This window comes from Macaca nemestrina, chromosome 4 (genome assembly GCF_043159975.1).
Source record: "Macaca nemestrina isolate mMacNem1 chromosome 4, mMacNem.hap1, whole genome shotgun sequence".
In the NCBI taxonomy this organism is placed as follows: Eukaryota; Metazoa; Chordata; class Mammalia; order Primates; family Cercopithecidae; genus Macaca; species Macaca nemestrina.
In genome coordinates this window covers 149756109-149780103 of record NC_092128.1, presented here as the reverse complement: position 1 = coordinate 149780103, position 23995 = coordinate 149756109, and the positions used below count along the sequence as shown (strand labels likewise).

The 23995-nt window shown below is 54.3% G+C and overlaps 1 protein-coding gene across 3 annotated transcripts in view; it reads left to right on the top strand.

Annotated features, from left to right (window-relative positions):
- The window catches only part of GRID2I (Grid2 interacting protein), a 62005-nt gene that overhangs the window by 15741 nt on the left and 22269 nt on the right, over nucleotides 1-23995 (top strand). For 2 of the 3 annotated variants that reach the window (XM_071095348.1, XM_071095347.1), the window contains exons 1-6: nucleotides 6409-6516; nucleotides 10798-11046; nucleotides 11259-11344; nucleotides 16617-16686; nucleotides 17051-17145; nucleotides 17810-17993. In XM_071095348.1, the coding sequence (XP_070951449.1) occupies nucleotides 6482-6516; nucleotides 10798-11046; nucleotides 11259-11344; nucleotides 16617-16686; nucleotides 17051-17145; nucleotides 17810-17993 (719 nt within the window). In that variant the 5' untranslated portion in view covers nucleotides 6409-6481. Of the gene's footprint in view, nucleotides 1-6408; nucleotides 6517-10797; nucleotides 11047-11258; nucleotides 11345-16616; nucleotides 16687-17050; nucleotides 17146-17809; nucleotides 17994-23995 lie in introns of those variants that run through there. The other variant, XM_011769576.3, reaches the window with a different exon arrangement.

The window sequence follows — 23995 nt, the reverse complement described above, 5'->3', positions numbered from 1 at the left end:
CGCCCCCTCCCCTTGCTGCCATTCACCCCGCAGCCTGCCCCTCCCTCTGGGCCTGGCCAATGTCAGGGACTGGGCTGGCCACCCTCCCCGCCCCCCACCCCACCCCAGCCCCGACGCAGCTCTCGGTTCTGCAGCGGAGCATAGGCGACCACCACCGAAAGAGGCCACCATGAGCTGCCTGGGGTGAGTAAGGGGTGAGCCCCTTGCTAGGAGAATCATAAGAGGGGAAAAAAAGAAAAAAGTTATTTCTAGAGCCGAATTTGCCGCGGAGATGATGCGCTGGCTCTGAGGGCTTCCTGGGGAGCTGATTGACAGGCAGCCCCCCCCGTCCCGCCCCTCCCCACCAGGGATGGGCCAGCGGGGCGCAGGCGGCCCAGCTGTCCCCCAGGAAGTTGGCTCGCTAGTCTCCAGGCTGCTGGCAGCCGGGCTCGGCTGGAGGCCCTCTCGGTTCTCCTCCTCTCCCCAGAGCGCTGCCGGCGTCTGTTCCTGCCCCTCTCCCGGGCCAGCCCGCCTGCCCCCCGGGACATCCCCAAGCCCGCCTTTCCCAGCCGCTGTTGGTCCCCAAGCCGCCGGCAGCCGCGGCAGCAGGTCGGGCAGGGCGCGGGAGGGGGAACACCCTTGGGTGCGCTCGATTTAGAGCCCGGGCAGCGGGAGCCCTGGACACCTGGGGATGCCCGGTCCCCGCAGCCTGAAACGGCAGCCTCTGCTGTAAGCGCCAGGAAAAGTGGGGAGGCTGCTGGAGGAAGGGGCGGCGCCCAACTGGGCTTTGCAAGGAGAATATTACCCTGGCAGTAGGGCTTCAGCCACCCTCCACCTCTTCAAACCCCCACTTCCCAACAACCCCCTCCCCAGGGCTGGCCTGTCACCCATGGCCCCACAGTGTGCTGGCCTCTAGGGTGGCAGCAATCTCTGGGCAGCCCCATCTGGAGAGAGGTCAGAGGGGGCATGAAGGAGCCACAGACGCAGCTGTGATTCCCACGGTTGGGTGCCAGTTGATGGCTAACTCAGCACAGAGCAACCAGGGCAGGCTTCTTGGAGGAGGCAGCAGGAGGTGGCGGTGCTGTGGCTTAGTAACTGGTGGAGTCTGGTGGTGCCTCCTGTGGATGTGGGAGGACGGTCCCCAAGGAGAGTTCGGATAGGCCAGGTGCTAGCCACAGAGCAGAGGGCAGTGCCACCCTGGCCTGTGGCATCCAACAGTCCCCAGCTGTGAACCAACCAACAGGGAGTAGAGGGGACCACAGAGAGCCACCACTTGGGCCCTAGGACCCCACACTGAGGAGAGACAAGGTTTAATTTTTTTAAGAATTTATAAATAGAGACAGGGTCTCACTATCTTGCCCAGGCTGGCGTGGCCTCAAGAGATCCTCCCATCTCAGCCTCCCAAAGTTCTGGGATTACAGGTGTGAGCCACTGTGCCCCACCAAGAGGTAAGATTTAAGTGAGAGGTTGAATAGCCAAAGGGTGGTAGGCAAAAAAATATACACATGTGTGTGTGTCAAAGCTCTGCAAGGAGGCCAGGACCCACCCAAATCAGAGAGGTGTGGCCTCACTAAAGGGTGATCCCAGTGGCCAACATGGAAGGCTTAGGGAGAAGTAGAAGGGACCAGTGACACCATGAAGCTGGGCCATCTGGCACACTAGCCACTAGCCACATATGGTTATTTAAAGTTAAATGTGGCTGGGCATGGTGGCTTATGCCTGTAATTCCAGCACTTTAGGAGGCCGAGACGGGTGGATCACCTGAGGTCAGGAATTTGAGACCAGCCTGGCCAACATAGTGAAACCCCGTCTCTACTAAAAATACAACAATTAGCTGGGCAGGGCCCGGCGCGGTGGCTCACACCTGTAATCCCAGCAATTTGGGAGGCTGAGGCGGGCAGATCACCTAAGGTTGGGAGTTTGAGACCAGCCTGACCAACATGGAGAAATCCCATCTCTACTGAAAATACAAAATTAGCTGGGTGTGGTGGCACATGCCTGTAATCCCAGCTACTCGGGAGGCTGAGGCAGGAGAATTGCTTGAACATGGGAGGCGGAGATTGCAGTGAGCCAAGATCACGCCATTGCACTCCAGCCTGGGCAACAGGAGTGAAACTCTGTCTCAAAAAAAAAAAAAAAAAAAGACCGGGCGCAGTGGCTCAAGCCTGTAATCCCAGCACTTTGGGAGGCCGAGATGGGCAGATCACAAGCTCAAGAGATCGAGACCATCCTGGCTAACATGGTGAAACCCCGTCTCTGCTAAAAAATACAAAAAAAAACTATCCGGGCGAGGTGGCGGGCGCCTGTAGTCCCAGCTACTCGGGAGGCTGAGGCAGGAGAATGGCCTAAACCCGGGAGGCGGAGCTTGCAGTGAGCTGAGATCTGGCCACTGCACTCCAGCCTGGGCGACAGAAAAAAAAAAATTTGCTGGGCATGATGGCAGGTGCCTGTAATCCCAGCTACTTGGGAGGCTGAAGCCGGAGAATCGCTTGAACCCGGGAGGTGGAGGTTGCAGTGAGCTGAGATCAAGCCACTGCACTCCAGCCTCCAGCCTGGGTGATAGAGCCAGACTCTGTTCTAAAAAAAAAAAAAAACACGTTAAATGTAATTAATATTTGATAAAATATAAAGTTCAGCTTCTCAGTCTCACTAGCCACATTCCAAGCACACAACAGTGACAGTGACATATGGCTAGCGGCTACTGTACAGGACCAGGCGGATGTAGACCTTGTCCATCATCACAAGACATTCCCTTGGACAGCACTGCTGCTGTAAAGGGTGAGATGGGTCTGTGGTCACCATGTAAGCAGGAGGTTTCCTCTTCCTTCACCACAACAGTTAATCCTGCGACTGGGAGGCTAATTTGGGTCTGTCCCCAAAGGGATCCCGATCTGATGAAGTGAGAAAATGGCTTTCTAATTAGGACAGGCCAGGCAGTTTGGAAATCGTGACGTGGCCAGGAGGGAACAGGAAAGCAGAGTCAGCTTTGCAGTCCACTAGTGTTTCAGGAAATATGGGTGGTGGGGTGGGGGGAACAGGGGTGTCAGGTCGGGGGCAGGTCATGGTAGAAGCTGGGATTCGGAATCCGGACAGACCCGGCTTGAATACAGGTTCACTCACTGGCAGTGCAACCTCAAGCAGGTTCACTGACATCCACAGTTTGTCTGTAAAATGGGGTTGGTAGTTTCTGGGTGTTCCCAGCAGGGTTCTTGGTAGGAAACCATGTAAATGAACTCAGCCAACTGAAAGCAGGAAAGAGGTGAGTTGAAAATCTAAGGGTGGCATGTGAGGGACCATCTGCACCCCGTCACCCTCTTCTGCTTCACTGCCAAGTGTCACAAACACCATAATATAGAGTTATTAGGGCTGGGCGCAGTGGTTCATGCCTGTAAGCCCAGCATTTTGGGAGGCTGAGGCAGGAGGGTTGCTTAAGGCCAGAGTTCAAGACCAGTCTGGGCAGCATAGTGAAACCCTATCTCTACAAAAAATACAAATAAAAAATTTAGCTGGGTTTGGTGGTTCACACCTGTGATCCCAGCATTTTGGGAGGCTGAGGTAGGAGGATCACCGGAGCCCAGGAGCTTAAGGCCAGTCTAGACAACATAGCAAGACCCCATCTCTTAAAAAAAAAAAAAGTTTAAAAATGAGCTGGGAGCAGTGGTGCCTGCCTGTAATCCCCGCAATTTTGGAGGCTGAAGCGGAAGGATTGCTTAAGGCCAGCAGTTGAAGACCAGGCTGGGCAACAGAGTGAGACCCTATCTCTACAAAAAAAAATTTAAAAATTAGCCAGGCATGGTGGTACATGCCTGTAGTCCTAACTACTTGGGAGGCTGAGGTGGGAGGATCACTTGAGCCCAGGAATTTGAGGCTGCAGTGATTCATGATCATGCCACTGCACTCCAGCCTGGGTGACAGAGCAAGACTCTGTCTCTAAAAATAAATAAGAGAGGCCGGGCGTGGTGGCTCAAGCCTGTAATCCCAGCCCTTTGGGAGGCCGAGACGGGCAGATCACGAGGTCAGGAGATCGAGACCATCCTGGCTAACCCAGTGAAACCCCGTCTCTACTAAAAAAAAAAAAAAAAAAAAAAAAAAAATTGCCGGGCAAGGTGGCGGGCGCCTGTAGTCCCAGGAGGCTGAGTCAGGAGAATGGCGTAAACCCGGGAGGCGGAGCTTGCAGTGAGCTGAGATCCGGCCACTGCACTCCAGCCTGGGCGACAAAGCGAGACTCCGTCTCAAAAAAATAAATACATAAATAAATAAATAAATAAGAGAGATATTGGGGGAATTCTATAAGATGTGTAGATGGAAGCACCAGGCATAAAATATGTGCTCAATTAGTATTGGCTTCTCTTAGGGAAGCTCTTTTTTCCCCAACAGCAGGTGTCTCAAGTAGCGCACTGCTGACATTTGGGAGCTGATATCTCTCTGTTGTCAGGGGCTGTCCTGCACATTATAGGATGTTTACTAGCATCCCAGGCCTCTACCCTCTAGAAGCCAGTAGCACAACCCCCTGTCAGTTGTCATTTTGTAACAAACAAAATGCCAAGTGACTGCCAAATACCCCCTGGGTGGACAAAATCACGACTGGTTGAGAAGTACAGCTCTGGAGGAATCTTAGGCAGTGCCTTCTGCTGGAGTAGACACTTCAGGGAAGTCCGGCTGTTGCCTGTCCCCTGGTGATCACTTGGTGACTGGGTGACCACCTCATGCTGCCCTGGGTCACCTGGCCACAGGCATGAGCAGCTGGCCCCACGGTGCCCACGGAGACCTGGCCCTGATGTAGTGTGCCTGGATTCGACCCTGGGCATCTGCTCCCGGGTTGCATCTCCTGTTCCCACAGCACGGTGGATGGTTTTCAGAGCCTTTGGCCATGCCTGGTTCTGGATGCTGGGCCACTGCAGCTGGCACAACACAACCAGGAATGGCTCCAATCATAATGGGATGGCTGGAGCCCCACAGACGTCAGGGAGCTGTGCTGGCTTGGAGGCTTGTCAGCTGCTTCTCTCCCTCGCAGAGCTGAGGACAGGGCTTGGAAAGGGCACGGCATGAGTGGGCACTGGCTCTTGTTTCTGGCTGCTTCCAGGAAGAAGTACAGCCACGGGAGGTTACTTCAAGGTGTTGGTCCTGCTGGGGCCAAGAATGGGGGGCTGTGGTGGGTTGGAGAAAAGTGTGGGGGCAGTACTAAAGACCGATGATCGGACCCACAGGTACCCACGGGCTGCCCCATGGGAGCTGTCCCTCTGAGACAGAGGGAAAGGCCCAGGGCATCCCGCCTCTGCTGTTCCAGCCTGTCTTTGGTGAGGGCCTCATGCTGATGTTCCTGGTTGGGGGTGCCCCTGAAGAGCCCCTCCCCAGGATGTGCCTTGAACTGGTTACCCCAACTCTATCATTTGTTCATCAGGCCTGATTCTGCGCCTCTCCAGTGGCAGTGGGGACTCCTTGAGACATGACAACACAAGCAGGCATGCTGGGGTCCCCTCCTGCTGCCGTTCAGGGGATGGCAGGCCCAGAGCCCCCAGGGAAGAGTCCAGACCTCCTTTCCTGTCGCCTTCCTCTCCTCTCCTTTAACGTTCCTCCCCTCTTCTCTCTTGGCAGGGCAGGATGCGCAGCTCAGGGAGGCCCTCTACTCGCTCCCTCCCCACTCACCTGGGGATTGTCACAGCCTGGGCGCCCTGTCCTCACTCGCACTCCTCGGGCCTCAGACACTCCACCTCCTCTGTGTTTTGGAATCCAGCTTCTTGTCCCACCCCAACACCCCGCTCTGGGTCACCTCCCAGCATCACCCCTCTCCTGGTGTGCCAAAACATTTGGATTCCTTCCACCTCTCCTTGAACCCTGAAACCCGCCCACGGCTCCCTCCTGTTCCCAGAGTGGGGTCTCAGCTGCTGACCACGGCGTTCAAAGTCTCCCTATCCAGCCTCTTCTCGGCCACAGCCGAGAATTAGCCAGACATGGTGGTACATGCCTGTAGTCCTAGCTACTCCGGAGGCTGAGGTGGGTCCCTCCCCGACCCCGGAGAAGATAGAGAGGGCTTCTTCTAGCTGGGCGACTCCTGCTGAGCCCTGGAGTCCAGCGCAAAGGCCAGTCCCTCCGGAAAACACTGCATGCTCTACCAAATGCCGTCGGGGCTTCCTCTAAACTGCAGGGACTCGCCACTGTGGGGGTTTCGGGGCGCAGTGGCTGGAGAGGACGCAGGCGAGGATCCTGCGGAGGGAATAATGGAGAGAGCCAAGGGGAGTGAGCGTGGCGGCTTCAAACCGCCCCCAGTTTCCGCTGCACCCCAGAACGACCAAAGGGTCCCAGCAGGGGAGAGGCGGGGCCACCGGAAGGGGGCGGGGCCACCAAGAGGGGGCGGGGCGGGGCTGCGGGCCGGGACCGCTCGGGAGGGGCCGTGAGCGCTCGCCGGGCAGAGGTGCGTGGAGTCGCGGCGCGCTCGCTCCACTCCCGGGCTCGGCTACCCCCTGCCCTTCGGCACCTGCCGCGCCGCGATCCCCGGCTCCAGATGGGGAAGGACCAGGGCTTCTCTCGGCACTTTCGGTAGATTCCCCCATCGCGTCCGGCGCCTCCGGGAACCGTGCGCCCAGTGCGCCACGGATCCGCTTCGGGCTGGTTTGAAAGGGGGTGGGGCTGGAGTGTGGAGGGGCTTCCCTGCCCTGGGTGGGCACCCTCCGAGCCTGGGCGGAGCCCGAGGCCCAGGGAGTTTGGAAATAAACTGGGTGGGTACATGGGCGGCGAGGTCTAAGCGTTGGGCGCTCAGAACCCGTGCGCGGCCCTAAAGAGTCGGTGTTGGGACAAAAGGCTGGGATTGAAAGCCCACTTTCCTTCCTACAACTGGGCTGGTCGAGGGGACAGGACAGAGGGCCGAGACTGAGGTTGGGTGCTCTTGTGAAAATCGGGGTCATCTCATCCTGAGTTTGGGGGACACGACCTCCCCACTGCCGTGCTCCCTATAGGGAACCAGGGCACCCTTGTCCCCTTGCCACCATTTCGCTGGCTAATAATCAAAGGTGAGATAGAGAAAGCTGGGTGAGACGGCCAGGCGCGGTGGCTCACGCCTGTAATCCCAGCACTTTGGGAGGCCGAGGGTGGGGGGGGGCGGATCTTTTGAGGTCAGGAGTTCGAGACCAGCCTGACCAACATGGTGAAACCCCTTCTCTACTAAAAATACAAAAAACAGCCGGGTGTGGTGGTGCATGCCTGTAGCCCCAGATACTCAAGAGGCTGAGGCAGAAGAATCGCTTGAACCTGGGAGGCGGAGGTTGCAGTGAGCCAAGATTGTACCACTGTACTCCATCCTGGGTGACAGAGAGTGTCTCTCAAACAACAACAACGAAAAGGCCAGGCGCAGTGGCTCACGCCTGTAATCCCAGCACTTTGGGAGGCTGAGGCGGGTGGATCACGAGGTCAGGAGATCAAGACCATCCTGGCTAAAACAGTGAAACCCCGTCTTTTCTAAAAATACAAAAAATTAGCCGGGTGTGGAGGCACGCGCCTGTAGTCCCAGCTACTTGGGAGGCTGAGGCAGGAGAATGGCGTGAATCTGGGAGGCAGAGCTTGCAGTGAGCGGAGATCACACCACTGCACTCCAGCCTGGGCAACAGAGTGAGACTCCGAGACTCCATCTCAAAAAAAAAAAAAGAGAGAGAGAGAGAAAGCTGGGTGGGAAGGGGACAGGAAATGGAGAGAGAGGACCCTACAAGGGGGCGGAGTAGGAACTTGGAGTTGGATTTAGACCTGACTCTGGCAGAGAGAACAGAACTGACCTGGGGTGCAAGGTCATTGTGTGACCCCCAGGAAGAGTCCTGTGGCCTGAGAGAGGCCTGTTGGCATAGCAGGGACAGTGATTGCTGGACTGCCAGTCAGAGGGATAGTGACTGGTGGCAATATTCGCTGTGGCCCCCCTGCTCCTGGTTCTGCTGGGTCAGTTGATTTAGGGCAGACCCAGGGCTGGGGACTCTGGGCCAGACTGAGCTGCATGGAGGACCAGCAGGAGCCAGATTGGATGTCTGGCTCACCAGGCAGCCTTGGCCTCTGTCTCAGCCCCAAAAACACCAAGTAAGGAAAGGGCCGCCCAGCCTTCTTCCATCTGTGCAGTTCGTGAAAGCCAGGTTCCCACCTGGGGGACAGGGCCTTTTCTTTTTTTTTTTTTGAGATGGAGTCTCACTCTGTTGCCCAGGCTGGAGTGCAGTGGTGCAATCTGGGCTCACTGCAACCTCTGTCCCCCGGGTTGAAGCAATTCTTGTGCCTCAGCCTCCTGAGTAGCTGGGATTACAGGAGTGCGCCACCATGCCCGGCTAAGTTTTGTATTTTTAGTAGAGACGGGATTTCATGACATTGGCCAGGCTGGTCTCGAACTCCTGACCTCAGGTAATCTGCCCGCCTCGGCCTCCCAAAGTGCTAGGATTACAGGCTTGAGCCACCGCGCCCGGACAACAGGGCCTTTTCTAGTTGCTGCTGGAAGGTAGAGCTGTGATGTCCTCTTGACTCCTGCCCAGGTTGGACTCAGGATTCGGGTGCATGGGGTGATGTTTTCAGAGTCTGTGGCTGGAGCCGTAATGTGATGGACAGTCTCAGGTGTGTTTCTTTTCTCCTTTGCCTGGACGTGAGACTTGAGGTCTGGGAGGCACTAGGGAATGTCCAGGCCAGGCAGATGGAGGGGTCAGGTTCCGGAGACCTTAAGTGACCATCTGGGGGGTGAGGCTGAGTTTCCGGATTTGCAGGAAACATTGCAGGTGCATGGGAACGGGCACCGGGCAGAAGTGATCAGGACATTCATCCTGGCTCCTGATTATCCCCCGGACTATCCAGACCTGGAGCAGAGCTCACTGCAGGGACAGAGCCTCCTCCCTGAGAATCCACACCCACTTCCTCCCACCAGACAACTTCTTTTGCCTGGCTGGCCTAATTACTCCTACCCACAGAGGTGGAGGGAAGCGTGAGGGCCGCTGGACACCGAAGAGGGGTTTGTATTTCAGCGGCAAGGCCACTGATCCCTTCTCCCTTCTCCCCCTCATCTTGCCCTTGGCCCTGGCACCTGGTACAAGGAAGAGGGAATGGAGCCTTGGGATGCAGCCAGGGAGGCCTCACAGGCAACCAGACCTTCAGGGGCTCTCATTAGAGGTCCTGCCACAGTGCTGAGTGCTGAAGTCTGGGCTCTGATGCCAGCTATGTAACCATGGAGAGCTACGAGTCCTCTCTGTGCCTCAGAATCCTCTGCCACAGACCGCAGAGTCCATCAGGATGTTAACTGCTGCCATTACTCAGAGATGGGGTTAGGCTGCTGGTGGACCTTCTGTTGACTGAGTCTCTCCTGTGTGCTGAGCCCTGGTCAGTCACTGTGGCTCAGGATTGAACTATAGGCCTAACCCTCAGAAAGCTTCCAAGGCTGGGTGTTGTAGCTCAGCCCTGTAATCCCAGCACTTTGAGAAGCGGAGGTGGGAGTATCACTTGATCCCAGGAGTTTGAGACCAGCCTGGGCAACACAGAGCCTCAACTCTACAAAAAAATTAAAAAGAAAAAAATGCCAGGCATGGTGGCTCACGTCTGTAATCCCAGGACTTTGGGAGGCCGAGGCAGGCAGATCACCTGAGGTCAGGAGTTCAAGACCAGCCTGGCCAACATGGTGAAACCCCCATCTTTACTGAAAACACAAAAATTAGCTGGGCATGGTGGTGTGCACCCATAATCCCAGCTACTCGGGAGACTGAGGTGGAAGAATTGCTTGAACCAGGGAGGTGGAGGTTCCAGTGAGCTGAGATCTCACCATTGCACTCCAGCCTGGGTGACAGAGCAAGACTCTGAAAAAAAAAAAAAATTAGCCTGGTGGCATGTGCCTGTAGTCCTAGCTACAAGGGAGGCTGAAGCAGGAGGATCCCTTGAGACCAGGAGTTCCAGGTTACAGTGAGCTATGATCGAGCTATGATTGTGCCACTGTACTATAGCCTGGGAGACAGAGCAAGACCCTGCCTCAAAAGAGAAAAAAACAGAGACAGAGAAAGAAAGGGAGTTTCTAGCCCCACAGCAGAGACCCCGGGGCCTTCCCCCTGCCTCTTACTTCCAAGGTAACTACTTTGAGAGTGGGAGCCACAGTCCCTTCAGCTTTGAACCCCAGTTCCTGGCTGGCACAGAGAGCAGAGGCTCCCTGCATACATGTAGGATTAAGTTGGAAGGAGGCCAGTGTTGAGTATGGAGCCTCATTCAGCTAAAGAAGCAAAGGAGTGGACCAGGCTGGGGCAAGAGCCTGGGCAAGAGCTTAGAGATAGGACTGAAGGCGGCAGAAGCGGTTCCTGGCAGGTATCTGAGTGGGCAGCTGCAGATAGGACTGGCCAGAGAAGCAAGCAGGAAGACTGGAGGCGTGGTGAGCGGCTCATAGGTTCCAGTTTCCTCCCGCAGAGCCACCTAGAGACCAGGTGGGAGACAGTGGGTGGTGGGGATCCCTGACTTGGGGCTTGGCCTGGTGGGTGCAGAGGGAGTCAGGGAAGACGCCAGAGAAGGAGGACAGAGGCAGGAGGAGGAACGGGTGCGTGGACTAGCTTGGAGGGGCTCAGGCCCTGCAGTGGCCAGAGTCATGAAGGACGGTCCGAACGCGCCATTCCCGAGGTGGAGCGAGCAGGACGCCACGTCCTAGCTGGGGGCGCAAATCCGAGCACCTAGGGGAGACTGGGTTGCCACCGGCTGCTGATCCCCCCAACCCTCCGCCGCTCCTGGGAAGAGGCGGGAGAGCCCAGGGCGGCGCCCGCGAGGACGCGCCTTCGGACCGCGGTTTGCAGAGATCCAGGGTCCGGGAACGCGCCCCGACTCCGCCGTCCTTGCCGGCAGGATCTTCATCCCCAAGAAGCACCGGGCGCGCTTCGACGAAGTGGTGTCACAGGGCCTCCTGGGCAAGCTGTGCCGCGCCCGCCGGGCCCAGGGCGCGCAACGACTGCGCCGGAGCCGCAGCGAGGAGCGGCCCGAGCGCCTCCTGGTATCCACGCGCGCCAGCGCCGCGCCGCGCCGCCCGGATGAGCCGCCCCCGCGCAGGGCCTCTTTGCTGGTGGGCGGCCTCGCCGGCCCCGGGGGCGCGCGCAGGTACGCGGGGTTCACAGGCACTGGCCGCTGGCGCTTCCCTGCGGGTGGGCTCGGGACCGAGACCCGGGGAGAGGGCGCAGGGGCGGGGCTCGTCAGCTGGGTTGCAGAGCGGGCCGGAGAGGTTAAGGGGAGAGGGACACGGGACATCTCCAACCTCTGCGCCCTAGGACCCCCTCTCCATCACGCTGCTCGCCCCTTCTTTTTCTCCCCAGGACTGTCCGAGTCTACAAAGGCAACAAGAGCTTCGGCTTCACACTTCGCGGCCACGGGCCTGTCTGGATCGAGTCTGTCCTGCCTGGTGAGGGGTGGGCCGGTTGCCCTAAGAGTCCCTAAGGCCCAGGATGGGGTGAAGGACCCCGTGGTGGCTCTCCCGGGTCATTGTACCCCATGCAGGCTCCTGCTCAGCAATCCCTCCCCGCCAGGTACCATCCTTGTGTGGACGGTGTCCCCAGAGTGTCCCAGAGCCAGCAGATCTGAATTCCACTCCTACCTAAGATGCTTGAGGCCAGAGCCTTCTGCCTGAGTTGGGGCACCCCACCCCTGCCCCTCTAAATTCAGCATTACCCCCAGCCAAGAGAACCAGGTTCTGCATCCAGACCTTTCCTGTGGCCACAGGGAGAGCTGGGGGACACTGTCCAGGACTTCGGGGCAGCCAGGACTGAGCTGGTGCGTACCCAGGCTGTGCCCCCAGCAACACCAGCTGCTTGGAGTGCCCGCGCTGAACTGGGTTCTTGCCTGGCGGGCCAGACTCAGAGAGCCAAAAGGGCCTCAGGGCCTCTACCTGCTGTCTAACCACCACCCCCCGCAATCTGGACTTTGCTCTCCTCCCACCTCGCCTACCCCTTCTTGTTCCTGAATCATGGCATCTTTTTATTTTATTTTACTTATTTTATTTTATTTTAATGAGATAGGGTGTCGCTCTGTCACCCAGGCTGGAGTGCAATGGTGCAATCTTGGCTCACTGCAGCCTCCATCTCCCAGCCTCAAGTGATCCTCCCACCTCAGCCTCCAGAGTAGCTGGGACCACAGGTGCATGCCACCATGCCTAGCTAATTTTTTGTATTTCTGATAGAGATGGGGTTTTGCTATATTGCCCAGGTTGGTCTTGAACTCATAAACTCAAGTAATCCTCCCGCCTTGGCCTCCCAAAGTGCTGGGAGTATAGGCGTGAGCCATCATACCTGGCCTATTTCTTAAATTAAATTAAATTTAAATTTTTGAGCAGAGTTTTGCTCTCGTTGCCCAGGCTAGAGTGCAATGGCACGATAGCCCACTGCAGCCTCTGCCTCCCAGGTTCAAGCGATTCTCCTGCCTCAGCCTCCTGAGTAGCTGGGATTACAGGTGCCCGCCACCACACCCGGCTAATTTTTTGATATTTTTAGTAGAGATGGGGCTTCGCCATGTTGGCCAGGCTGATCTTGAACTCCTGGCCTCAGGTGATCCGCTCGTCTTGGCCTCCTAAAGTTTTGGAATTACAGGCCTGAGCCACCACACTCGGCCTATTTTATTTTATTTTAAAGAGATGAGGTCGGCCAGGCATGGTGGCTCACGCCTGTAATCCCAGCATTTTGGAAGGCCAAGGAGGGCGGATCACAAGGTCGGAGATCAAGACCATCCTCGCTAACAAGGGGAAACCCCATCTCTACCAAAAATACAGAAAAAAATATTAGCCGGGTGTGGTGGAGGGCACCTGTAGTTCCAGCTACTCAGGGAGGCTGAGGCAGGAGAATGACGTGAACTCAGGAGGCGGAACTTGCAGTGAGTGGAGATTGAGCCACTGCACTGCAGCCTGGGTGACAGAGCGAGACTCCATCTCAAAAAACAAAAAAAAAACAAAAAAGGAAAAACAAAAAAAAAGAGATGAGGTCTTTCTCTGTTACCCAGGCTGGCGTGCAGTGGCATGATCATGGCCCACTGCAGCCTCGAACTCCTGGGCTCAAGGGATCCTCCTGCCTCAGCCTCCTAAATGTTGGGATTACAGATGTGAGCCACCACGCCCAACCATGGCATCTTGAAGAAGGCAGAACGTCCCCAGTGCAAGAATCCCTTTCTTCCTGCCCCTCCAGTGGGGCAGGGGTGTGTGTGCTCATATTTATTGTGGAAGGTGTTTGTAGGGCAGAGGTGTCTCCTAGAGCTAAATTGAATTCTCTCTCCCTGAACCATCTGCTCAGAACTGGGTCACCTGCTCGGTCCTGCATCCGTCCCCTCCTGGCACCTAAGTGTAATGCTCCTGGTTACACATCCCCATTAGTGGCCATGCCAGTGTGTTCTTTCCACACTCTGCGTGTCAGCATATCTCCAGTGTATGGATCTGTGAGCTGAGCATTGTCTGATCCTGTAGTCCCAGCCCGGGACTGATCCCATGCCTTTCCTGTCATAGGAAGCCAAATGGATGCTTAGATGGAAGCTTTGACAGATGGGCAAACTGAGGTCTGTAGTCCCAGCCCTGGAAGAGCACTTCAGTGTCAGTGCATCATGCTCACAGGCTTCGGGCTGTTCTGAGACTTAATCCTGATAAGTGGCATGTTCGGGTTCTTCCCTGATTTGGGCATCACTAAATTGTTGACACTGTATTGTAAGCAAAAGGTCCAAAGCTACTCTCTAGAGAATTTCCTCTAGAAGTGATTCATCTCTCCTCTGTGGATGTAGCTGCTCCAAGCATGCCACCACCACCATCCTCATCTCTCAGTCTCTCCCACATGGGTAGCCAGAGATACCTGGCCCAGGGCCTTGTTAGAATCCAGGTGTGGCTAGGTGCAGCGGCTCACACTTGTAGTCCCAGCACTTTGGGAGGCCGAGGCAGGAAGATCACTTGAGCCCAGGAGTTTGAGACCAGTCTGGGCAATAGTGAGGCACATGCCTGTAGTCCCAGCCCAGAAGTTCGAGGCTGCAGTGAGCTGTGATCGTGCCACTGCATTCCAGCCTGGGTGACAGAGCGAGACCCTGTCTCAAAAAAAGAAAAGAAAAAAAAAAAAAAATCCAGGTCTGCTGTTCTTCCCAACCAAACCTTCAAGCTAGTGGTCCCATGCCTTTCCTGTCATAGGAAGCCAAATGGATGTTTAGATGGATGCTTTTACAGATGGAGAAACTGAGGCCTGGAGAGGCTCTGGTAAATTAAGGACCAGAAACTGGGATCTCCTGACTCCTGGGCCCAGTGCTCTTTGATCCCCTGCGACAACTTCTCTAGCTATCCCGCCATTCCAGGCAGGCCAGATTGGATTCGCCACCACCATCACTCTCTCCTCCTCTTGAGTCCAGGGAAAGGACTTCTCCCATCTCGCCTCTCCCAGGAAGTCTTCCCTAATTGTTCCCCCTCTTCTCTGGACAGTTTCCACCTCCCCCAGAGAGAACTTCTCGCAATGTGAGAGTATATTTTATTTAGCCATTGATATTTTCCCTACCTTCCAAATTACATTTAGAATGATGACTCATAAAAGAGGCAGAAAGAGGCTGGCGTGGTGGCTCACACTTGTAATCCCAGCGCTTTGGGAGACGGAGGCAGGAGGATCATTTGAGGGCAGGAGTTTGAGACGAGCCTGGGCAACATGGTAAAACTTTGTCTCTACAAAATATACAAAAATTAGGTGGCCGGGCACGGTAGCTTATACCTGTAATCCCAGCACTTTGGGAGGCCAAGATGGCGAATCACTTGAGCTCAGTAGTTTGAGACCAGCCTAGGCAATATGGTGAAACCTCGTCTCTACTAAACACACACACACACACACACACACACACACACACACATATACACAAATTAGCCAGGCGTGGTGGCTATAGTCTCACCTATTCAGGAGGCTGAGGTGGGAGAATAGCTTGAACCCAGGAGGCAGAGGTTGCAGTGAGCCGAGAGATCATGCCATTGCACTCCAGCCTGGGTGATAGAGCGAGACTCCATTAAAAAAAAAAAAAAAAAAATTAGCCTGGAGTGGTGGTGGGTGCCAATGGTCCCAGCTACTCAGAGGCTGAGGTGGGAAGATTGCTTGAGCCTAGGAGGTTGAGGCTGCAGTGGCTCTGTGATCACACCTCTGCACTGCAGCAAGACCCTGTCTCTAAAATTTTAAAAATATATACAGAAGGCTGGACGCGGTGGCTCACGCCTGTAATCCCAGCACTTTGGGAGGCCGAGGTGGGCAGATCACGAGGTCAGGAGATCGAGACCATCTTGGCTAACACAGTGAAACCTCATCTCTACTAAAAATACAAAAAATTAGTCGGGCGTGGTGGCGGGCACCTGTAGTCCCAGCTACTCAGGGAGGCTGAAGCAGGAGAATGGCTTGACCCCCAGGAGGCGGAGCTTGCAGTGAGCGGAGATCGCGCCACTGCAGTCCAGCCTGGGCAACAGAGCGAGACTCCATCTCAAAAAAAAAAAAAAGTATATATGTACAGAAAATAATTCTGAAGCAAAGAGGAATCCCAGACCCTGACAGGAGCTTTCTTTTTTTTTTTTTTTTTTGAGACGGAGCCTCGCTCTGTCGCCCAGGCTGGAGTGCAGTGGCCAGATCTCAGCTCACTGCAAGCTCTGCCTCCCAGGTTCACGCCATTCTCCTGCCTCAGCCTCCCGAGTAGCTGGGACTACAGGCGCCCACCACCTCGCCCGGCTAGTTTTTTGTATTTTTTTAGTAGAGACGGGGTTTCACCGTGTTATTAGCCAGGATGGTCTCGATCTCCTGACCTCGTGATCCGCCCATCTCGGCCTCCCAAAGTGCTGGGATTACAGGCTTGAGCCACCGCGCCCGGCCCTGACAGGAGCTTTCTATGCGGGGCGAAGAACAGTGTATGGAGTAGCGACTCGAGAAGTACTGGTGTTGCCTAAGTCCTGCTCTTCAGACCTCGCTCTTCTCCAGCACTGGGGGTTCATGCTGTGCCCCCGCTAGGGGATCACTCCCGTGGTCCTTAGATCCTTAGAGCAGCTGAGATCGGAGATGTGCAGAGTCTGTTACAGGGATCTGCTGACCTGATTTGACTCTCCTCTGCCACCCATGCCTATGGGGCTCTGTACTTTTCTACCTTTTTTTTTTTTTTTTTTTGGTAGAGACGGGGGTCTCACTATTGCCCAAGCTGGTCTCGAACTCCTGACCTTAAGTGATCCTCCTGCCTTGGCCTCCCAAAGTGCTGGGATTACAGGTGTGAGCCACCATTCCCGGCCAGTTATGGGTCTCTGAGTCTCCATTTCTCGCCTGTAAAACAGGATAGCATTCTTTTTTTTTTTTTTTTTGAGACGGAGTCTCGCTCTGTCACCCAGGCTGGAGTGCAGTGGCGCGATCTCGGCTCACTGCAAGCTCCGCCTCCAGGGTTCACGCCATTCTCCTGCCTCAGCCTCCCAAGTAGCTGGGACTACAGGCGCCTGCCGCCATGCCCGGCTAATTTTTTGCATTTTTAGTAGAGACAGGGTTTCGCCGTGTTAGCCAGGATGGTCTCGATCTCCTGACCTCGTGATCCACCCACCTCGGCCTCCCAAAGTGCTGGGATTACAGGCGTGAGCCACGGCGCCCGGCCGAGAACAGGATAGCATTCTGCTCTCAAAGTGGTAACCTGCCGCTGACTGGCACACCCTCTCTTCTTGCTTCCAGGGAGCCCAGCTGACAATGCTGCCCTCAAGTCAGGTGACCGGATCCTCTTCCTCAATGGACTGGACATGAGGTCAGAGGCTATTGGGGACACCAGAGGTTGGTGATGAACTGCCCCCACCCCCTGCAAGACTCCTGCCTTTTGGGGCACCCAGGCCATGGTCACAATCTCCTCTCACCAGCTGGTCCCCAAGGTCTGTCCCTTTTCCAGTGGGAACTCTTGAATCTAACCCTCCTCCTCGCCAGTCTCCAACTCTAGCCAGGACCTCAGTTCATCCTTCCAACCAGAAAATATTCCAGCTCCATGCTGGGGACACAGAGTCACACAGAGGTGGTCTTGCTGTGTGGCCTCTGTGGGCAGGACAGGGAGGTCTGGCTGGTGGCCGTGGAGAGGGCTCACCCCAGTCAGGCCCTCCTGGGCCATCTCTGCTTGGCAGGAACTGCTCCCACGACAAGGTGGTGTCCATGCTGCAGGGCAGTGGTGCCATGCCTACGCTGGTGGTGGAGGAAGGGCTCGTCCCATTTGCCAGTGGTGAGACCCCCATGGACACTTGGCTTCCTTGGCCCACAGAGACACTACCCGGGCGGCTATGTGTGAGATTCACAGTACAGAGGACTCAGCTCTTCCCCTAAACCTTCAGCTTGCCTTCCCAGGGCTGCCCCCTAAGTGGTGCTGTAGAACCCCGGTGAAGCTGGGCACGGTGGCTCATGCCTATAATCCCAGCACTTTGGGAGGCCAAGGTGGGAGGATAGCTTGAGGCCAGGAGTTTGAGACCAGTCTGGGCAACATGGCGCAACTCTGTCTCTACTAAAAATACAAAATTAGCTGGGCATGATGGCACGCGCCTGTAGTCCCAGCTACTTGAGGGGCTGAGGCAAGAGAATCACCTGAACCCAGGAGGCGGAGGTTGCAGTGAGCCAAGATCGCGCCACTGTACTCCCACCTGGACAACAGAGCGAGACACTGTCTAAACAAACAAACAAAAAACCCTAGCGTATAGTTTTAGGGACCCTTCCCAGGACTGACTCCCTCTATCCTTGGCCCCAGTGTCGCACAGCAGGCATGCCTTCCCATGCATGGCACTGGACAGCCACACCCCAGCTCAGGAGGTCTACTGACCTCAAAAGCCAGGGAGACTGCACCTGGCCTGGGGACTCTGGGTCACTCTTGCCTCTCCCGCTTGTGGTCCCAGCAGACTCGGATTCTCTGGACTCGCCCAACCCATCGTCGGCGCTCACCTCCCTGCAGTGGGTGGCGGAGATCCTGCCGTCCAGCATCCGGGTCCAAGGGAGGACCTTCAGCCAGCAGCTGGAGCACCTGCTCACGCCTCCTGAGCGCTATGGGGTCTGCCGGGCCCTCGAGAGCTTCTTCCAGCACAGGTGGCCGGACCAAAGCCGCGGTGGGGACCTGCCCTGGGTGGGCCCTAAGTCCTACCTAGACTCACATCCTAGTCTCCCTGCCTGAGCCTCCTCAGTCCCATTCTCCTGGGGGATGCTCAGGAAGGTGGCAGCTGGTATCGGGGTCCCAGGGTGGTGGGCAACTGAGCTGCCCTGGAACAATCTCTGACTTGACACCTCCTAGCCACGTGACCTTGGGTGAGTCTCAGCCTTCTCTGTGAAGTGAGGCAGATAGGGACCACCCGCAACATTCTTTTTTATTTTTTGAGATGGAGTCTCGCTCTATCACCCAGCTGGAATGCAGTGGTATAATCTCGGCTCACTGCAACCTCTACCTCCTGGGTTCAAGCGATTCTCCTGCCTCAGCCTCCTGAGTAGCTGGGATTACAGGCATGCGCCACCACACCTGGCTAATTTTTTTGTGTTTTTACTAGAGATGGGGTTTCACCATGTTGTCCAGGCTGGTCTCAAACTCCTGACCTCGTGATCTGCCCGCCTCGGCCTCCCAAAGTGCTGGGATTACAGGCGTGAGCCACTGCGCCCGGCCTTACCTGCAGCATTCTTGATGGGACCTTCACCAGAGCCCCACCTGTGGGCATTTGTCATGGGCCAGGCCCTTCCGGGTAGGGTTGCTGTCTTTCTTTTTGGACCTCAGCTGCAGCCAGCTGCATTTATCACACTCCTCAGTCCATGGGTCATTATTATGGTCTCTGCAAAGCCTGTCACTTGTCCATACCTTTTTGTTTTGTTTGAAGGGTTTTTTGGGGGTTTTTTTTGTTTGTTTTTTGAGATGGATTTTCGCTCTTTTTGCCCAGGCTGGAGTGCAGTGGTGCAATCTCGGCTCATCGCAACCTCCACCTCCCAGGTTCAAGTGATTCTCCTGCCTCAGCCTCCCAAGTAGCTGGGATTACAGGCATGCACCACCATGCCTGGCTAATTTTGTTTTTGTTTTGTTTTGTTTTGTTTTTTTTGAGACGGAGTCTCACTCTGTCACCCGGGCTGGAGTGCAGTGGCGCAATCTCGGCTCACTGCAAGCTCCGCCTCCCAGGTTCCCGCCATTCTCCTGCCTCAGCCTCCCGAGTAGCTGGGACTACAGGCGCCCCCCACCTCGCCCGGCTAATTTTTTTGTATTTTTTTAGTAGAGACGGGGTTTCACCGTGTTAGCCAGGATGGTCTTGATCTCCTGACCTCGTGATCCACCCGTCTCGGCCTCCCAAAGTGCTGGGATTACAGGCTTGAGCCACCGCGCCCGGCCCTAATTTTGTATTTTTAGTAGAAACGGGGTTTCTCCATGTTGCCCAGGCTGGTCTCGAACTCCCGACCTCAGGTGATCCGTCTGCTTTAGCCTGCCAAAGTGCTGGGATTACAGGCGTGAGCCACCGTGCCCGGCCTGGTTTTGTTTTGTTTTTTAAAAAAGATGGGGAGATCTCACTATGTTACCCAGGCTGGTCTCGAACTCCTGGGCTCGAGTGATCCTCCCAACGTGCTGGGGTTACAGGCATGAGCCACTGTACCTGGCTCTGAAGAGTCTTAAGATGTAATTCACATACTATACAATTTGCCATTTAATTATACAATTCAGTGGTTTTTACTTTATTCACAAATACGTGCAAACATCACCAAGGTCCATTTTAAAACTTCATGACATCAAAAAGAAACCCAGGCCAGACATCTATAATCCCAGCACTTTGGGAGGCTGAGGCAGGAGGATCGCTTGAGCCCAGGAGTTCAAAACCAGCCTGGGCAACAGAGCAAGAAGCCATCTCTACAAAAAGAAAAAATTAGCTGGGCGTGGTGGTGTGCACCTGTAGTTCCAGTTACTTGGGAGGCTGAGGCGGGAGGTTCGCTTGAGCCCAGGGGTTCAAGGCTGTAGTGAGCAGTGATTGTGCCACTGCATTCCATCTTGGGTGACAGAGTGAGTCCTTGTCTCAAAAAAGAAAAAAGAGAAAAACAGGCCGAGTGCAGTGGGTCACACCTGTTATCCTAACACTTTGGGAGGCTGAGTTGGGCAGATTGCCTGAGCTCAGGAGTTTGAGACCATCCTGGGCAACATGGTGAAACTCCATCTTTACTGAAATACAAAAAATTAGCTGGGCGTGGTGGTGGGCACCTGTAGTCCCAGCTACTTGGGAGGCTGAGGCAGGAGAATCACTTGAACCCAGGAGGCAGAGGTTGCAGTGAGCCAAGATCACACCACTGTTCTCCAGCCTGGGTGACAGAACGAGACTTTGTCTCCAAAAAAGAAAAAAAAAATCATTGTGCTTTATATCATGTTTTGTGTCTGACTTATTCACCAGTTACTATGTGTTTAGCTCTGTCCACATTACTCTGTGTATATTTCATACATTGATTATAACTATAGCCAGATTCCTTTAGATCACAGTGGTGTCCAACTTTTTATTTTTGCTAGTTTCTTTTTTTTAATTTTTATTTTTTATTTGAGATGGAATCTCACTCTGTCATCTGGCTGGAGTACAGTGATGTGATCTTGGCTCACTGCAACCTCCACCTCCCAGGTTCAAGCAATTCTCCTGCCTCAGCCTCCCAAGTAGCTGGGACTACAGGCACTCTCCACTACGCCCAGCTAATTTTTGTATTTTTAGTAGAGACGGGGTTTCACCATATTGGCCAGGGTGGTCTTGATCTCTTGACCTCATGATCTGCCCGCTTTGGCCTCTCAAAGTGCTGGGATTACAGGCGTGAACCACTGTGCCTGGCCTATTTGTGTTAGTTTCTTAGCCATAAAAGTGACATCCTGTTTTTATTTGGTTTTCTTCTATTACTATCTATTTTATTTATTTATTTATTTATTTATTTATTTATTTATTTATTTTGAGACAGAGTCTCGCTCTGTCACCCAGGCTGGAGTGCAGTGGCGTGATCTTGGCTCACTGCAAGCTCCGCCTCCCGGGTTCACGCCATTCTCCTGCCTTAGCCACCCGAGTAGCTGGGACTACAGGCTCCCGCCACCACGCCCAGCTAATTTTTTGTATTTTTAGTAGAGACGGGGTTTCACCGTGTTAGCCAGGATGGTCTCAATCTCCTGACCTCGTGATCTGCCCGCCTCGGCCTCTCAAAGTGCTGGGATTACGGGTGTGAGCCACCACACCCGGCCTTCTATTACTAATTATTTTAAGCGTCTTTTAATATGCTTGTGAACTTTTTCTGGAATTTTCTCTGTAAATTACCTGTTCATACCCTTTGTCCATTTTTGTTTTCTTGGATTTTTGTCCTTGTTGACTGGCATGAAGTTTCTTGTATATTTTATTTTATTTCATTTTGTTTATTTTCTGAGACAGGGTCTCACTCTGTCACCCAAGCTGGAGTGCAGTGGTACAAACACAGCTCACTGCAGCCCCGAACTCCCAGGCTAAAGTGATCCTTGTGCCTCTGCCCCCCAGGTAGCTGGGACTACAGGCGCTCACCTACCATGCCCAGCTAATTTTTGTTTGTTTGTTTGTTTGTTTTGTTTTGTTTAGTAGAGTCAGGGTTTTGCCATGTTGCCCAGACTGGTCTTGAACTCCTGGGCTCAAGTGATTTGCCCATTTTAGCCTCCTAAAGTGCTGAAATTACAGGCATGAGCCACTGCCCCCAGCCCCTTGTATATTTTGTTTTATTTATTTATTTATTTTGAGGCAGAGTCTTGCTCTGTTGCCCAGGCTGGAGTCCAGTGGCGCAATCTCAGCTCACTGCAACCTCTGCCTCCGCAGTTCAAGTGTTTCTCCTGCCTCAGCCTCCCAAGTAGCTGGGATTACAGGCGCCCACCACCATGCCTGGCTAATTTTTGTACTTTTAGTAGACATGGGGTTTCACCATGTTGGCCAGGCTGGTCTCAGACTCCTGACCTCAGGTCATTCCTCTGCCTTAACCTCCCAAAGTGCTGGGATGACTGGTGTGAGCCACGACAGCTGGACACCTTTGTATATTTTAGATACTGATTTCTCCTTGATTTTGCATGTTGTAAATTTCTCTCCCATTTGTTACTTCTGTTGTTAGGTCTGTTGTGTCTAATATTAATGTGTCTATGTTGGGCTTCCTTGAATAGATAACCTTGCTTTTGCATAATCAAACTCGCCACATTTTTGGTCCTATAGTTTTGTGTAGGGTCCAGCCCTACAGGGCCTGTGTGTTTTTCTCTTCATGTGTGGAGACGAGAGATCGTAGAAATAAAGACACAAGACAAAGAGATAGAAGAAAAGACAGCTGGGCCCCGGGGACTACTACCACCAAAACGCAGAGACCAGTAGTGGTCCCGAATGCCTGGCCGTGCTGTTATTTATTGTGTACAAGGCAAAGGGGCAGGGCATGGAGTGAGAGCCATCTCCAATGATAGGTAAGGTCATATGAGTCACGTGTCCACCAGACAGGGGGCCCTTCCCTATTTGGTAGCTGAGGTGGAGAGAAAGAGGGGACAACTTACGTCATTATTTCTTCTTTTTTTTTTTTTTGAGACGGAGTCTCGCTCTGTTGCCCAGGCTGGAGTGCAGTGGCATGATCTGGGCTCACTGCAAGCTCCGCCTCCCAGGTTCACGTCATTCTCCTGCTTCAGCCTCCCGAGTAGCTGGGACTACAGGCGCCCGCCACCTCGCCCGGCTAGTTTTTTGTATTTTTTTTAGTAGAGACGAGGTTTCACCGTGTTAGCCAGGATGGTCTCGATCTCCTGACCTCGTGATCCGCCCGTCTTGGCCTCCCAAAGTGCTGGGATTACAGGCTTGAGCCACCGTGCCCGGCCGTCATTATTTCTTCTATGCATTTTTTTTTTTTTTTTTTTTTTTTTTTGAGGCAGAGTCTCGCTCTGTCGCCCAGGCTGGAGTGCAGTGGCCGGATCTCAGCTCACTGCAAGCTCCGCCTCCCAGGTTTACGCCATTCTCCTGCCTCAGCCTCCCGAGTAGCTGGGACTCCAGGCGCCCGCCACCTCGCCCGGCTAGATTTTTGTATTTTTTAGTAGAGACGGGGTTTCACCGTGTTAGCCAGGATGGTCTCGATCTCCTGACCTCGTGATCCGCCCGTCTCGGCCTCCCAAAGTGCTGGGATTACAGGCTTGAGCCACCGCGCCTGGCCTCTTCTATGCATTTTAAAGACTTTAGTACTTTCACTAATTCTGCTACTGCTATCTAGAGGTGGAGCTGGGTGTACAGGGCAGAACATGAAAGCGGACCAGGAGCGTGACCACTGAAGCACAGCATCACAGGGAGACTATTAGGCCTCTGGATGGCTGGGGGCGGGCCTGACTGATGGCAGGCCTGACTGATGGCAGGCCTTCCACAAGAAGTGGTGGAGCAGAGTCTTCTCTAACTCTCCCGGGAAAGATAGACTCCCTTTCCTGGTCTGCTAAGTAACGGGTGCCTTCCCAGGCACTGGCATTACCGCTAGACCAAGGAGCCCTCTAGTGGCCCTGTCCAGGCGCAACAAAGGGCTCACACTAGTCTTTCTTTTTTTTTTTTTTCTTTTTTTTGAGACGGAGTCTCGCTCTGTTGCCCAGGCTGGAGTGCAGTGGCCAGATCTCAGCTCACTGAAAGCTCCACCTCCTGGGTTTACGCCATTCTCCTGCCTCAGCCTCCCGAGTAGCTGGGACTCCAGGCGCCCGCCACCGCGCCCGGCTAGTTTTTTGTATTTTTTAGTAGAGACGGGGTTTCACCATGTTAGCCAGGATGGTCTTGATCTCCTGACCTCGTGATCTGCCCGTCTCAGCCTCCCAAAGTGCTGGGATTACAGGCTTGAGCCACCGCGCCCGGCCCACGCTAGTCTTTTGATCACTTCTCACCGTGTTCCTTCAGCTCCTATCTCTGTATGGCCTGGTTTTTCCTAGGTTATAATTGTAGAACAAAGATTATTATAATATTGGAATAAACAGTAATGCTATAAACTAATGATTAATAATATTCACATATAATCATATCTATAATCTATTTCTAGTATAACTATTCTTATTCTATATATTTTCTTTATTATACTGGAAGAGCTTGTGCCCTCAGTCTCTAGCC